The sequence below is a fragment of the Ambystoma mexicanum genome, chromosome 1p, assembly GCF_040938575.1.
Source record: "Ambystoma mexicanum isolate Mex_15411 chromosome 1p, UKY_AmexF1_1, whole genome shotgun sequence".
Taxonomy (NCBI): Eukaryota; Metazoa; Chordata; class Amphibia; order Caudata; family Ambystomatidae; genus Ambystoma; species Ambystoma mexicanum.
The window spans coordinates 1310868862-1310884944 of NC_090921.1; the positions used below are offsets into that span (position 1 = coordinate 1310868862).

Consider the following 16083-nt stretch of genomic DNA (forward strand, 5'->3'; position numbering starts at 1 on the left):
TCAGAAAATAAAATACAGTAAACTCTGGTACACTCGCCCGGTGGCCAGGGTTTTAGTAAACTCATGCCTGTCCAAAATACTTGTGCTAGAAAGGGGCGCATGCCAAGGCTGCCCCTGTCGCCTTTCCTGGTTTCAATGTTTTATTTGTTTTATATTACACACATCATAAAATTCAACAAAATTGACTGAAAACATTGAGAATAGTCTCGACATTATAATCATCGAAATGAATAAAGACAAAATTGCAATCCTACTGAGCAAGCATCAATGACAATAAATGATGAAAGAAAGTAGAAAAGAAATAAAAGAAGTGTTACATGAAGAATAAGCGCACAACAGACCATATACATTCTATTGGGACACATTAGCCATAAACATCAAGAAAGCATACCCATATATCTAAAAACGTGTCAGCATCTACACAGTGTTTGTAGATGTCTCTCTCATAGGTGGATACGGTTAACAACTCCTCCACCCAATCGTCAATGCTGAAGGAAGCAAACGATTTCCAGGACCGTAAAATAATTTTTTTGGCAAACATACAAGCCTGGAGGAACCATATTTTCTTACTGAACTATGTCATCAAGCACCAAAAGTGAAGCATTAATTAATTCTGACAGTGCAACTCAAAACCAAGCCCAGTCTTTCACAGACCTCTGCCCAGAATTGTTTCGTTTTTTGACAGAACCAAATCAAATGACTCACCTTTCCTATTCGCACTGGCGATAGAGCACCATCTCAGACCTAATTTGGGAATGCCATAGGGGGCGCGGAATCCACCTTGCTGGACCCCCTGAGATAATCCTGTTGTGCGCCGACAAAGTATTATACATCAGGGACCCGCATGTTAATCTTTACCGGATAATGGAAGATATAGCGCTGTTTGGTGTGTTCTAGGGGTTCACTGCAAACTACAAGCAATCTGAAATCGTCCGCCTAACTGGCAGCACCGCGCGGCAGTGAGGAATATATCCCCTGAAATGGGCACCGAACAGCATTAAAGACTTGACTGGTGATATGCAGGGGCAAAGGTTCACTTCTTACAGACAACTATTACGCACACGAGATGTATGTGATGGCAAAACTGAGTAAATGGCTAAATATGCCAATGTCACTGGCTGGCAGATTGGCTCTGGTCAAAATTATGGTTCCATGTCATTTCATCCCGGGATATTTTTTCGTGGGTTTTTTACCGCGATTTTTTTTTCTCGAAAAAACCCAGTGATTTTATTTCTTTTTTTGGGGGGGTGCCACCCCCTCCCAACACTCCCATTTTCTAAAAAATTCGATGGGGTTTTAAAAATGGCATGGCAGGGGATACTTCACCAAACTATATGGTTCCTTGTCCCAGTTCCTTTGGCACGCAGAGGTGGTCCGGGAAAAATGGCATTCACGTCCTGATGGTAAGGCAATGAAAATACCCGCCACATGTGCAATTGGAGCACCTGGCTGTTGACAAAACAAACTTGAAAGCACTACTGTTTAGTTGTCTATATTCACAAAGACTGGCGTACAGTGTCCATATTATAAATGGCTTCCGCAGTGAAGATTCTCAGATCTCCCGCTCACTTGGGATGGCACACTTCACACGCTTTGGGAAAAGTTGGGATACCATACATTTGGAGACCTCTTTCCAGAGGGGAATTTTATAACGCTTCATACATGGAGGGAAGGCCAAAGAGGCCCACTGAGATACTACAGTTCTACAGTTTGAGGGCTGCAGCCTCATAGTGGTGGGTAAATTACCCGATGTAGCCCCCAGAAAATAAAGTGCTCGCCAAATCTCCAATTCATATGGTAGTCGCAGATTTCCAGCCTCTCTATGCAAGAAACGGTAGGCAGTGAATAAGTCGTAAACATTATGTCAAAAGACATAATGTCGAAAAAAAAAAATGTTAATTTACATGTTTTTTTTGGGTTCCGGAGGTAAAAAAAAACCGGGATAAAACTAAAATAAATTACAAAAAAGGGAGGTTGTGGGGGGGGACCCCTCATTTCGAACAAAAAGCAACCAAAAAAAGAAATTAGACATTTTTTTTCTCAACTTTTTTTTTTTTATAGACATTATGACTTTTGGCATTGTCATTCGACTTTATCACTATAAACCCCAAGAAACGCCCCAATACAGGTAGCCAAAGCAAGGGGGAAATGGGCAGTGGAAATTAATTTGGAGATAACTAACTCTGGGGTAGGATGTGTTCCCTCACCAGAAATATATCACTGAACACAGAATTTAAATTGATTCAGTTCAAGTTACGAAATAGACTGCACTATATGCCAGATAAACTTTAAAAATAATATGCCCTGATAATGATGGCAGATGCCCGAAATGTAAATGTGAAAATACTGGTAATTTGCATGTGCTATGAAATTATTACAAATTATTAGACTTCTGGAGTCAGTGTTTGACACGCTATCTAAAGTGATAGACCACCCACTAGTAATATCTCATCTCATATGAGTGGCTTGTTCAGGATCTGGCATGAGGTCCCGTAAAGATGGCAGAGATCCCCCTCCCCCAGCCCCACCGGGGATGCCTGCTTGCTAAGCGATGTATCCTGAGAAATGGAAGGACTCTAGCTCCCAGTGAGGGAAGGATTGACTAAGAGAACTTACATGGGTAGAAGACTGCTGGGAGCTGTATATAGGAACACTGTCACGGTCATCTAGACCCAAAGACCTACGTCTGAATTCCTTGTGTACCTAGCCCGAAGTCAATCTCCTGCACGATCACCCCATGATGTGACAGCAGTGATATTCTGAGAGGAGCTCCAAGACTACCACTGGTTAGGGCGAACAAAAAACTGATATGATGCAGGTGTTAGAACTGCTATATGCTATCATATCCTGTATTGCCCCATATTGTATTGACTCATTGTTGATTGTGTCTACCGAGCGTAAATAACTTTTTTTCAAAATGAAATAGTTACTTGAAAGTCTGCCTTTTTGGAAGCCATTAAGTTTGCCCACTGGGTCGCTCTGTGTTGGAAGGACCCGCTTCTGTTCTTTCATAAAGACAAGGTGGAGACCCAGATGCACTCCTCCCTTTTCCCCAAAGAAGCCCTAGGTTTTCATCAACCAGGACATTTCATTACCAGTATTTCTTCCTAACCCTTACAGAGACGGTGAAATAGCCCTTTGTCATTTTTAAGTGAGTAAGGTTCTTACGTTCCACCTGGAGCACACAAGATATTCTCTCCTTATGTAGACTTTTCAACACTGCTGGACGGTCGATGTCCGCACTGTAGTGCTGCCAAGTGAGTAACGTTTGACTAATTAAGAGCACGTTTGCTTATTTGGTATGGGTAGAAGAGGCAGCAGTGGTTTACCAGAAACCTGTTTCTCAAGAGAAGTACTCAGTTCTGTATTCTTTCACCTGCAGGAAACTGAGTAGGTTATTTATTAATTATTTTGGCCAAACAACGCTTTGCATTGATTGATACTATTGTAGTCCAAGTTGTTTCATAGCACATTTTTATTTGAGAAACGTGCACATTTGTTGCCGGTTCGCAGTCCGTATTATTTTAGATTGCTTCTTTTATGGAGGTGGAAGCAAATATTGCATCTTAGAAATGTAGCACCTTGAGTTGCGTTACGGCATTTGATTTGGCACCATGGAACAGGTTCCTGCTTTTATTTTGTGAGTTATGCAGAAAGTCTTCATAAATGAAACGTACCCTTGTGTAAGAGAAAGAGAAGCTACTTGCTATTTTCTGTTTTTTTGCGCAGTTCTCCAGCAGTCCCTGAGTTCACCATCACAGCAGAGCCGGCGGAAGGGCAACCCAGCTACCTAGTGGCAGAGATTTCCCTGCCCAAAACGGTGAGTTCAGCCTTACTCTGAAAGACTGACATTTTGTGGTCTTGGCGTACTTTATTTGCATATGTTACAATTGCTAACATGCTTATAACTCTCTAGTCCTGAGATTGTTTAGGAAATGGCTGAAGATGTCTGGATTTGCATAAGATGTTGTAAAGCATGAGAGACTTAATTTTAGGGACAACTGGGCTTATTCCTATTCATCACGATTGTAGAGCAAGTATGTGGTTATGAAGTATCTGCTAGTGATGTAAAGCAAGGGCTTGTTTGAGTACCTAGTAGTATGGGAGAGGAGGGAAATGGCGCCAGACTGTTGTGCAACATGAAAGAGTAGGAGGGTTGGGTGTAGGGAGTATCTGGTAACACAGAAGTAGTATGCAATTAATATATTACATGCGAATGTGGTAGGTTCAGCTGTTACACACAACATAGCAACATAGAAGTGCTTTGGTTCTGTGGTGGCCCAAAGCATACATGTTCATGCAATAGTTATGAATTTGGCAGCATGCAAGTCTGCTTAGAAATGGATGCCTTAGAAGTGTAGGAGATTTGGTATGTACTGTGGTAGTACCGTGCAGAGTGAAGGAGCTGGTTAGGTGAAGGAGCACCTGCAGGAGGAACAATTTTGGTGAAGGTGTACTTGGCAAGGGAGTATTGGGCTACGGGAGAGTGAGTGCAGTAAGATATAATTTGCCTCTGTTGGCAATCCAAGAAGGCGACTTAGTACCTGGCAGTGCATGAGAGTCCGTGATGTGGAGGATTACCTGTCTGTGAAGGCAAGCATTATGAGATGATGCATTACCCGAGCTTGCAGGAGGATCAGTGGAGTATAAGCATATATAACTGTGCAGGGCGGATAGTAAGATGAGAAATATCTATGGCTATGTGGGAGTGCCTAGGTGTCTGCCAAAGGAGCTGCAAGGTCCAGCTAAGAAATGTAGAACTGCAACAATGGATTTTGGTACTTTCTCTTCCTTAGTCCAGGGGTTTAGTCATTTAGCCCAATGTTCAGTTGAACTTTTGTGCCAGATTCCTGGCCGGCCCACTAATTAGATAATCTCCACTATTTAGTACACATAAATGCCACATGAGAGCTCCAGTTAGTCCAGAGTGATGCAAGTCCTTGGGGCTGAAGCAGAAGGAATGGCCATTTTACATTTAGTGTCTCTGCATTTCCATCCTATGAGCAGGGTTTTAACTTTAAGGAATGCACTGGAGTTGGGAAAATGTACATGAAGATCTTCCTTTTGTATGAAGCAAATGTGCTGTGCAAAAAAACTCTTTGAACCCTTTATGTCCAAGTTGGCTAACACTGTTGTTTATCTCGAAAAGCGTGTATGTCTGAAATATATAAATAAATGCATGTATTGTATTTATTTATATAGCGCTTTAATCCAAGGTGCTTTTACAGAGCAAAAATATCAAACGATACAATCAGACATGAGATTTGACAAAGTATGCACAGAATCAGTTTTGCTGGGACAGATGTAATTTCAGTGCTTTACGGAATAGGGGATAGGAAGTGATAGAGCGAATAGAAAGAGGAAGAAGGTTCCAGTGTAGAGGAGCAAGATGTACGGAAGCGTGATTGTGCACATGGAGGAGGTGGATCTGTCAATCAGAACTGAGTATTAGAACGGAGAGAACGAGTAGAATGAGACTAATGAAGAAAGATAGTCAGGAGTTAGGCCATAGAGAGATTTGAAAGTTAAAGGGAGAAAATTGAACTTGAGTTGTGCATGCAAAGGAAGCCAACCCAAGGTGTGAAGAACGGGAGATAGAGTTGCGTGTGGTCAAGCAGAAGAGTACCCTAATTGCAGCATTAAAAATAGATTTTAGAGGAAAAGGTCGATATACAGGAAGACCAAAGAGCGTGGTAGAGCAAAAAGAGGCGTGAGAAGATAGTTTAGTTGAGTCGAAAGTTAGAAAAGAACAAACTTTTTTAATGTTGAATAAGTGATGCCGACAAACTCGACAAGAGATAGAAATATGGTGTTTTAAAGATAAAGAATAGTCAAAATAAAGCCTCAAATTGTGAGCAGTGGATACAAAAAAGAGCTGAGATGGAGGAAATGAACGGAGGAGGAATGAGGAGGGATAGTAGTACAGGGGAAAAAAAGAGTAGTTCGGTTTTTGCAGTATTAAGAGAAAGATAGTGGGTAGCTATCCATGACTTGATGGCCATTAAGCATGTAGAAAGCTGGGCATGAATATCAAAAGAAAAAGAAGAGAATGATAGAAAAAGCTGTGCGCATCATCAGCATAGAAATGGTGACAAAGACCAAAAGAAGAAATTATGTTTGCAAGAGGAGAAGTGTAAAGAGAGAAAAGAAAAGGTCCTAAAACCGACCCTTGTGGAACACCATCGGCAAAAGAATAGGAATCAGAAGTAGTTCGCCCCCAGGAAACGGAGAATGTTCAGTGAGATAAGTAGGATTTAAACCAGGAGAGGACAGAACACCAGAAGCCATAAGATGATAGAGAGGCTAGAAGAAGCTGGTGATCAACAGTTTCAAAAGTGGCAGAGAGGGCCAATAAGATGAGAACAGAGGAATGTTTGGAATAACGGTTTGTGAGTAAAGAGTTAAGGAGAAAAGGTCCTACCCACTAGATCGAGAGCCCTGACGTCAGAGACTCTCCTGCAAGAGACCAGGCAGAGAAGGGTAGTTAGTTTGCCGGATAGGGCCGTACGGGATAACTCCTCATTATGCAGACATGACAGAAAAAGATTCAACACTTTAGCGTCCCAAAGCTTGTCGTATCGGGACGGAGGCGGGGGACTGCAAGTCTGATACCCTTGAGTAATTTGCAAATGAGGTAATGCTCTCCTGCTGGGACCCACTGAACGAGGTTCTGTCCAGCAGAAATGGCTGAACGATAGGCGTTAACTGTCCTGTAGGAGAGACCTCTTTCAACTAAAGAAGCTAGGAAATTCAGGATTTGCTCGATAGTTGCTGAAACTGGATGTAATCCTTTCCTTCGGCACCAAGTACTCCAGGCGCTCCAAGAGTTGGAATATCTCTTAAGAGGAGCAGGGGCGGCCCAGCTTTCCTCGATAAGGCTGACCGCCATGGGTGACATGCCGGAGACTCTCCATCTTGACCTGGAATCCTCCAGGCCGCTAGGATCAGTGATCTATTGAGGAGGGGATGACGCTGCCCTGACGGATCCGGTAGGAGATCCGGAAACTGGGGTAGAAGGATTGGAGAATCCGAAGAAAGTTCCAGAAGAACTGGATACCAGGTCTGAGAGGTCCAGACTGGCGCTATGAGGATCAGAGCCGTACGCTCCTGATATGCCTTCGTCATGGTCCTTGCTATCATGGTGAATGGGGGAAAGGCATAATAGATTTCCTGGGTCCATTGTTGCAGAAATGTCTGTCGCAGCTGCTGCCGGATCCGGCCTCCAGCTGTAAAACACTGGTAGCTGGGTGTTGAGTCTGGAAGCAAAGAGGTCTATGGACATAGTAGCCCAAACCTTTTGGAGGCAGAGAAAGAGTTCTCTGAGCCTCCAGTCGCTGTAATCTGTGGAATGATGGGAGTACCAGTCGCTACCACGTTTGCGCGGCCAGGGAGATACTCCGCTGTGACTGAAATCCGATGTTCCAAACAGAAATGCCAAAAATCCTTGGCTAATTCGGCTAGAGGCCTCGATTTGGTGCCACCTAGATGATTAATGTACCTTACTGCGGAAATGTTGTCCATTTTCAGCAAGATACAACAACGCGCTCTGCCTCTGGCAAAAGAGCGCACTGCGAAAGAGCCTGCGAGGAGCTCCAGGCAGTTGATATGCATCTCCAGCTCCTGAGGAGACCAAGTTCCTCCTGTGGCGACAGAGCCGCATCTCGCTCCCCAACCGGAGCGACTGGCGTCTGACTTGATGACGATATCCAGGGTGGATCTGAAGATGGCTCTGCCGTTCCAGGCTTCCATGTGAGTGAGCCACCAGTTGAGCTCTATTCTCGCCTGAGGTGATAGTGTCAGGTGTTGGAAGTAAGAAAGGCTGCGCCTTAAGTGTTGACCCTTCAGTCTCTGTAAGTCTCGGTATTGAAGGGGACCGGGAAATATCGCCTGGATGGAGTAGGATAGCAAGCCTATTACTCTTGCTAGCTCCCGAAGAGAAAATAGACTCCTCTGCAGGAGTCTGCGGATCTCCCATCTGGTGGAGTGAATCTTGGCCAGTGAGTGGCGTAGTTGAGAATTCTGAGTAGCCACCACGAACCCCAGAAATTGCAGGTTCCTGGATGGATAAAGAATTGACTTTTCCCAGTTTATGAGAAAGCTGAGGCTGTGCAGTAAATCTATGGCTAGCCGGGTCTGCCGCTGAACTAGCTCTTGTGATTGAGCCATGAAGATGATAGTGTCCAAATAAATGATAAGCCGGACGCCCTGTTCTCTTAGATGAGCTCCTACTGGCCTTAGAAGCTTTGTAAAAAGCCGAAGCTGCTGAGGAGAGCCCGAAAGATAGACTTGTGAACTCCCAGTCTCGTTGTCTCCATGAGAATCTCATATAACCTATGTGTGCCTGGTGAATGGGCACTGCGAGGTAAACATCCTTCAGGTCTAGGCGCATGAGCCAATCGTTCGGTCTCAAGATGTCCCTGAGCATGTGTATTCCTTCCATCTTGAAATGGCGGTAAACGATGAACTCGTGGAGAGCTCTTAAGTTTATTACTGGCCGCATCTTTTGTTTTCTGCGTACCAGAAATATGGGGCTGAAGAAACCTCCTTTACTTGAGCAGGGGTGAATCGCTTGCTTTTGGTATAAGCTGTGTATCTCATTGTCTATTGCTATTTGATCTATTTCGGACATCACTCTAGGGGCAGGGCGACAGACTTGAACGGGCTGCGCGAAAAACTCTAGGCGCAGACCATGAGCTGTGTCCCTGACCCAGGCATCTCCCGACAAGGTATCCCAAGCTCTGGCAAAGATAGCTAGCCTCCCCCCTATAGGCGTTTGGGGCCCAGGCGCTGTTATGTGTACACTGACCTGAAGATTGTTGCTGGGCTGGATATTTAGCCACTCTTCTCCAGGCACTCCCTCTTCCACGTCCTCTTGAAGGAAAGAAGGTATCGGTGTGCTCTTGCCAAGCATTATGCTGGTCCCTGGAGTGTTGAGGTCTTCTATCGAAGAAATAACCGCAGGAGCGACATCGACCTCGTCCGGCCCTGGAGAACATTTTGGAAGCGAAGACTCTCTTGATGGAGGCCTGAGCTTTGTCCAATGCGGTGAAGGTACCGACAAATTTCGACATCTCCTTCATGAAAGGATCCCCAAAAAGTAGGCCCTGAGCAGCAGCACCTGACTCTGTGTCCGCTAATTCACTCAACTTGGCGTGGATTTTAAACAGGATGCCTTTACGACGCTCAGTTGATAAAGCACAACTAGCATTTCCTAGTAGGCAGATGGCCTGCTGGGCCCAGCCTGAGAGAATCATCGGGTCAATGGGGTTGGCTGTGTCGATAGCTGCTTCATCCAGGTCCAAGATCTTAGCCAGTGCACCAGTAATGTCCAGAACTTTCTCCTGACAGGACTTTCAGGCACGGTCTATGCCTTTTCTAAGGTCCTTCACTTTTTTGCCCAAAAATGTAATCGTTTTAGAGTCTAACTCCGGGGTTAGAGCTACTTTTTCTGGAATTTCTGGACGGGGGTATTCGGCCCGGTGTCTGGCTCTGAGCTCTTTATCGAGGGGCTTGCGTAGTCTGGTAAAGCTGTATTTAGTTGCCCTAGAAGACTGCTCCCAGTCAGTGGAACTGGGGTGTATTAGATCCTTGGGCGCGAACATCCCCTTTGAAGGAGACTGATTCCCGGCTGTCGTCTTGGGGATGGGGGCTGCCACAATCCCCGAACTTGAGGGCTTTGAACCCACGATTTGAATGACCTCATCAGAGGAGGTGTGAGAGTGATCGGCGTCATACACGCCTCTGCTCTGGTCGTCTTCCATGCCCTGTCTATCGCCCTCCAGGCTTGAGGATCTAGTACCCCTGTTGTCCTCAACGGGGTAAGAGGGTACATCATAGTAAGGGGTTACCTTCCTATTCATAAAGGCTCTTTTTAGCCTGGAGAAAGCGTCCGATACGGCAGCAGTGGCAGGTTCTGGCTGGCGTGGTGGGGTCGGTGAGCTTCCGCTCTTACGAGCTGGATTACATCCCCCTTCTGTAAGGTGCTTCCTTTTTTGGGTCCTTTTCCTCGCTGGTGGGGAGGATTCTCGCATGTGCTCCTCCATAGTATCCAGACGCTGCTGAATAGGTAGGAGCATATCAGTTATGGCCTTTTTAATGCTGGTCTCAACAGAAGATCCCAGCATCTTCTGCAGGCTATTTTCCATTGCCACTTCATCAATATAGCAAGTATCTTCCTCACACTCAGACCAAGCCTGATCTGATTGCGGGGAGTACTGTGCTGCCATTGTCAATTATATGCACCTTTCTCACCTTTTTTTTTTCTTTTTAATTTCTGGGCTTACTGGACACCTTCCCTGTAGCCCACCAGTAAGTGTATTAAAACTGAGATGATCCTGCTTATAAGGATCTTGTCCTCTTAGTGTTAGATTGTTTTTATTTTTTAGGAATATGTTAAATATTAATCAGTGAAGGAGAGTCTCTGGCGTTCGCGATCGCAAATCCATTATAATCTGCAACGGAAATGCACTCGCGAACGCCGGGAAATGGAGAAAAGGACCAGGAAGAGCAGGAGCTCCCCCTGGTGGATCACGAGCAGCGCCGAGTGTACAACCAGGCTGTGTCGGCTTTCCCGAGCCCTGTGGGGAATTCGCTGGGTTGGGGAAGCGAGCGTAAGGATGTGGAAGGTTCCACTCCAGCGGACCTTCAATCAGCTGTAATGCTGACAGGAGCCCTAAAAATGAACACGAGCAGAGCATTTGTACATGCGCGCTCTCCGACGCCAGCAGGAAGCAGCTGGCGTCGGAGAAAAACAAAGAAATAAATCACAGAGCCACAAAGCGGGCAAGTTAAAAACAGACAAGCTAAAAGACACTAGCAATATAATATTATTAAGTTCAATAATATCACTAATGATGTTTAAAATAATAATGTAAACACTTCATAAACAGTGCTGAACATGAAATGTACTTATCTCTTGCTGTGAGCAGCAAAGAAAGAGGAAGTTGCATCATTTCATTTTCAGGACTGTTTATGTAGAGACCTGCATACCTATTGGAGGACTAATGTCACATGTTGGTCACCTCTGAATGAACTTTAAGGGAAGTCCCGTGGGAAATGGAGTTCTTGTTTTTCCCCAGAGACTAATGGACATGGTCTAATGTGTTTATTGTGTTTTATTGTGTTTTATTATATTTTTTTTTTGGTGTACCTTCTTTATGCATATTACCTATTGCACTCAGGTACACAAAAATATCTTGCTGCTGAGCTTTCTTTACGTGTTTTGAATAAAGAAAGAGAAGCATAATGTGAGCCTCCGGCCTTGACATAGAATCAATGTTCCCAATACTTGATGCCCTTTGTACTAAACTACACACATCCACTCTTGTCGATTTGATTAGCTTGCAGGAGCTGCATGTTTAGTGTTGTTGAACTGCCGCATGTAAGGCACACCTACATTCAGAGTCCGGGACTCGGAGCAGCGTGCACACATAGGCATAGCCGCACAGGGAGCACAGCCTGCAGGGACACGGCAGGCAGAGGGCCAAGCCCTAATCCAATTAACGGGGCTGCTGCAACAATCCACCAGGGGCATAGTGCACTGGACTCCTACTCGCCCCCTCTGCAAAACAGCAACACAGACCTGCATACCTATTTAGCTCTGTTTCACTTTTAGAATGTAAGAGGTTGTTACAGTGAGCATAATTAAACTGTGTAATCTTAACAGTAAGCGCCACAAAACGGTGCAAAACGCAATATTTATTTTAATTTTATTTTTTTAATTTATAAAGTGCAGTAGCAGCCCAGAGGCTTCGAGGTGCTGTTGCAAGAATGTGTCTTAGTTAGATGGCAGCTGCTTTGCTCTAGTTTACAGTGAGCGTATAACAGTTTCCCTACAGGAGTAAATTACATCATTGCTCCAGGTTACAGTGAATGTTTCAGGGTTGGTTGCAAGAGTGAGTACAGTTTTGAGGTTACAGGAGGCGGAAGTGCCTGCCATTAGCTCAGAAGAGCTGTGTGGCGAGAAGGGGCCAGATCAAACAAACAGCATGGTTTTGATAGCTTTGTGAAAAGCTAGGTGTGAGTCTATACCTCTTTGGTAGGGTGAGGAGGAGTTCCAATGAGAAGCAGTGATGAACGGGAAGCTGGAGCCTCCGGCACAGACTCTGTGTCTTGGGAACTGTGACTCGGTTGGTGTATGCATTTCTAGTGTCTCTGGTTGTGGTTGATGTAGTGCTTCTCTCTGACAGATACAGGGGGACTGTGTTGTGGAGACATTTGTGTGTGAGGGCCAATGTTTTAACAATGACTCTTTCTTTAATGGGGAGCCAGTGGGCTTGTCTCCTGGCCGCTGAGATGTGATCCCTTTTGGGGATGCCGGTGGCTGCCCAGAGGGCATTTTTCTGGACAGTCTGGAGTGTGTTGATATTTTTTACAGAGGTGCCCGCTAGGAGGACATTAAAATAGTCCAGTCTGGACCCGATTATGGCTTGCGCTATGGTGAGGCAGTTTTGCTCAGAGAGGAAGGGTCTTGCTGCATTAGGCAGCTTAGTGTGGTAGGCTGATGCAGACGCTATAGAGTTGACTTATCTGGTCATTGAGAGGTTGGAGTCCAGATAGACTCCTAAGGTTTTCGACCGCTCAGGAGACTGAGATTTGAGTATTGTCAATTGTAAAGGCATTGTACTGGTTGTCCAGCTTCTTCAAAGTTTCAGAGGATCCAAATGGAAGAAGCTCGGTTTCATCACTGTTTAGGCAGAGCCAGTTTTCGGCCATCCAAGCTTGTATGGTGGAGTAGATGGAGTTTAGGGTTTTCGTGTCGGACTCATAATCAACGGTAAGAGGGATCAGGACCTGTGCATCATCAGCATAATTAGTATATGTGATAGCTAGGGATTCGAGGGTGTTAAACAGTGGTTTAGTGAATATGTTGTACATGGTAGGGGAGATGCAGGAGCCCTGTTGGTCTCTGCACTTAATGGGACTCGGGTTGGCGCAGGCTTGGTCTGAGAAGACTTTCATGACTCTTTCTTGCAGAAAGGAGGCCAAACTCAGCCTTTCATCCTTCCGAGGTCGATAAATGAGCACCACACACCGTGGGTAATAATAAGCAGCGCTCAGATACCTGAGGGTTCGTAGCGCTATATAAATGCAAAATTATTATTATTATTATTATTATTATCCAGGCTGTGGCTTTGGCAGAGAAGTTGGCAGCAGAGGAAAGGAGAGGGTATGGCAAAGGGTATTATGATCCACCAAATCAAAGGCCGCTGACCAGTCTAGGAGCAAGAGAAGGGTTGGTTTACCAGAGTCTCTGGGATCATCCATTTGATTCTTGAGGTCTAACAGTGCCGTTTCGGTACCGTGGCCTGGGTGGAAGCCTGACTGTCGGAGACCGAGAAGGTTGTTAGCCTCAAATTTGAACTTGCAGATTAGCTGCTTTGTCGAGGATTTTTTAATAGAAAAGGGACTGTGGTGATGGGTCTGTAGTTTCCAGGGATGTTTGGGTCAAGCAAAGGTTTCTTTAGGAGAGGACGAACCAGTGCTTCCTTAAGGGAGGTTGGGACATGCCCAGTGGAGACAGAGGCATTTATAAAAGCCATTAAGAAAGGAGCCATGGTGGATGCGCATTCTTTGATTAGTTGAGCAGGGCAGGCGTTCCCTTTGCAGTTGGATGGTTTTATAGAATTGAGCGGGGAGATGACTTGTTGCTCATTGACTTGTTTAAAGGTGAATGCGGGGAGTCTTTAGGAGTGTTATCTTGGAGGTGAGAAATGTGGTGGTTGAGAAACTGTTGGTGGGCAAGGATTTTACTTTGAAGGGTGTCGAGTTTGTCTAGGATGGCAAATTAGATGCTGTTGCACATGTCTTCGTCTTTGGAGAGGGTCGGTGGGGGGGAGGAGGGAGTAGGCGTTTCAAACTCCCTAAAGATGGCAAAGATTTCATTAATACCTGATTTTGCGTTAGCTATCCTCGTGTTAAAGGCATGGTCTAGTAAAAATTTTATTGTCCCTACGGGTCGGCCATGTTTTTTTAAGCCTAAGTGGCTCGATTTTAGAAAACTTTCCTATGGACCTTACCCGAGTTTTCGTCCATTAAACGCACGCAAAAACAAGCACCAGGGAGCCGCCATTTTCTGATAATCCTATCTTTTCCCCCCATCGCCCTGGCTGACCTGCTTTTGCGGCACTAAATCAATTCCCCCGCCCCTGAGCCTGACATTATCAAAACATTCATATTCCCCGCCTCTCTCCGTGACGTTACTGTGCTGCGTAGGCAAACGCGCCCAGTCGTCTTCTGCGCGACTCCACACAGAACCCGGAAACCAACACAGATCAACTCACAACACAGCGCGCCACAATTCGGAATATGGAACTGTACTTTAAAATGAAACGGCAACACGGTACATTTGGTAAAGTACATTTATTTGACATTCAATGTTTAGAGAATATTCAGCAATTGCCATATGAACTCCGAAAGCCATTTATTTTCTTTTATCTGTATCCGCAATAACTGTTCCGTTTCATCTTGAGTCACGCGCTGTTCCTTTATGGTACACAGGGTGTTCATTTTCGTAAAAAGAATCACTTTGGAAGCACGGTGAACCGCAAGGCTGTTCTATCAACTAGGCACTAGTCCAGCCTAAAGGTTGAAATGTTACTTCTAGCCACTAGTACAGCGTAAGGGCATGTGGGCACTTGGCGATCGTCCCATAATATGGTGATCGTGCTCCAGTTGTTGACACGAAGCTGCAGGTGTCTGCTGAAGAATCCATCCGCTGGTGTCTCAAACAGATGGCAGTGGCAGAATGGGATCAAATACCTGTTATGAAAACAAAAAAAATTATATTTCGTCTCACTAGCCGAACTTCATTAATATTACTCATTTTATTTATTACGGCCGATCAGAAACTATTTGCTTGCAAGGATAGTTCAATGGAGTATGTTTGTCTCTAAAATCAATGCGAAAAGTAACGAGATAAATCGAGGCAAACACACAATGATAAACGACAGTCTACATGCGTGAGGAATGATATGATATATGATATGGCATTTGTAACGCGCCTATACTCAAGTGTTTCTAGGCGTGACGAGGCAGGTGGGGAACAAGGGCAGACAGACAACGATCCTACTAGGCCAAGTGTCTTTCTGATCGCGCATGGGGAAGGGCTGTACATGGTTAGTTGAATACAAATTAAATAATAGGGCCAGCTGGTGGCAAGTGCAAGGTAAATGCCGGGAGAAGGGGCTGAAGGATACAGAGACAGTCCCGTAGTGCAGGTAGGCAGTGCGGGGAAAAGTGGCTGGGCCAAGGACCGAGATCGGTGAGACCAGTGGACCTGCATGCCCATGTGCCCACTACGAACACGTTTTACTTGCTTTTCCTAGCTCTTCATTCATTCATTTATTCATGCATCCATTCATTAAATCTTCATTCCGGTATAAAAGCGTGTAAAGATTTACTTACATTATATTTGAAATTTCCATTGTGTCTCTTCATAATGCAGTCTGTAAAACGGACCGTGCTCTTGACAACGATTTTTCGTATACTGAACTAAAATGAAACTCGGTCTAGTTTCTGAATTTTCTGCCTTATCGTCTCTTACGTTATTGCGCACTCACTTCAAATGTAGTTCTTTCGGCATGGTCCCTGTCTCAAGGTCAAAAAACAATAGACCCTTATACTTCCAGTGCGACTTGTGGGCCTCATCTGGGTGCTGTCCTTCGCATTCTTTATTTGCAACATCACGTAGTATAGGCATCTGTGAGAACTTGAAGTTTAGAATCCGTCTATGTAGTGCGCCTCAATGTGCAAATGCGAACTGGCTTCTCTCCCAAATGCGACGGCCCGCTTGGCTGGCGCGTTCTAAGTGCCCCAATTTTGTCCCCGTTGTCTGCGAGCTTTGCAGCCCAAATTGAGACATTTAATTTTTTGCGGAAGGTCAGGGAAAAGTATAAAGTACCACAGGAGTTGAGTTAAAAGTGAGATTTATTGTTTGTTTGTTTTATTATTTGCAATACGCAAGCCTCCCCTCCGTTAACAATGCGCAGCATTTACATTTACATGAGATGAGACATGAGAAAAATATATACATACACATATGTGAGGTGAATAGAGAGAATTCAAAGATGACACCCAGCTTGT

At 44.9% G+C, this 16083-nt stretch overlaps 1 protein-coding gene across 1 annotated transcript in view; it reads left to right on the plus strand.

The window, feature by feature from the left end:
* Positions 1-16083, plus strand: part of PIH1D1 (PIH1 domain containing 1) — a 196307-nt gene that overhangs the window by 155858 nt on the left and 24366 nt on the right. Inside the window, exon 9 of the mRNA XM_069606372.1 lies at positions 3730-3820. Within this exon, the coding sequence (XP_069462473.1) occupies positions 3730-3820 (91 nt within the window). The remainder of the gene's footprint in view (positions 1-3729; positions 3821-16083) is intronic.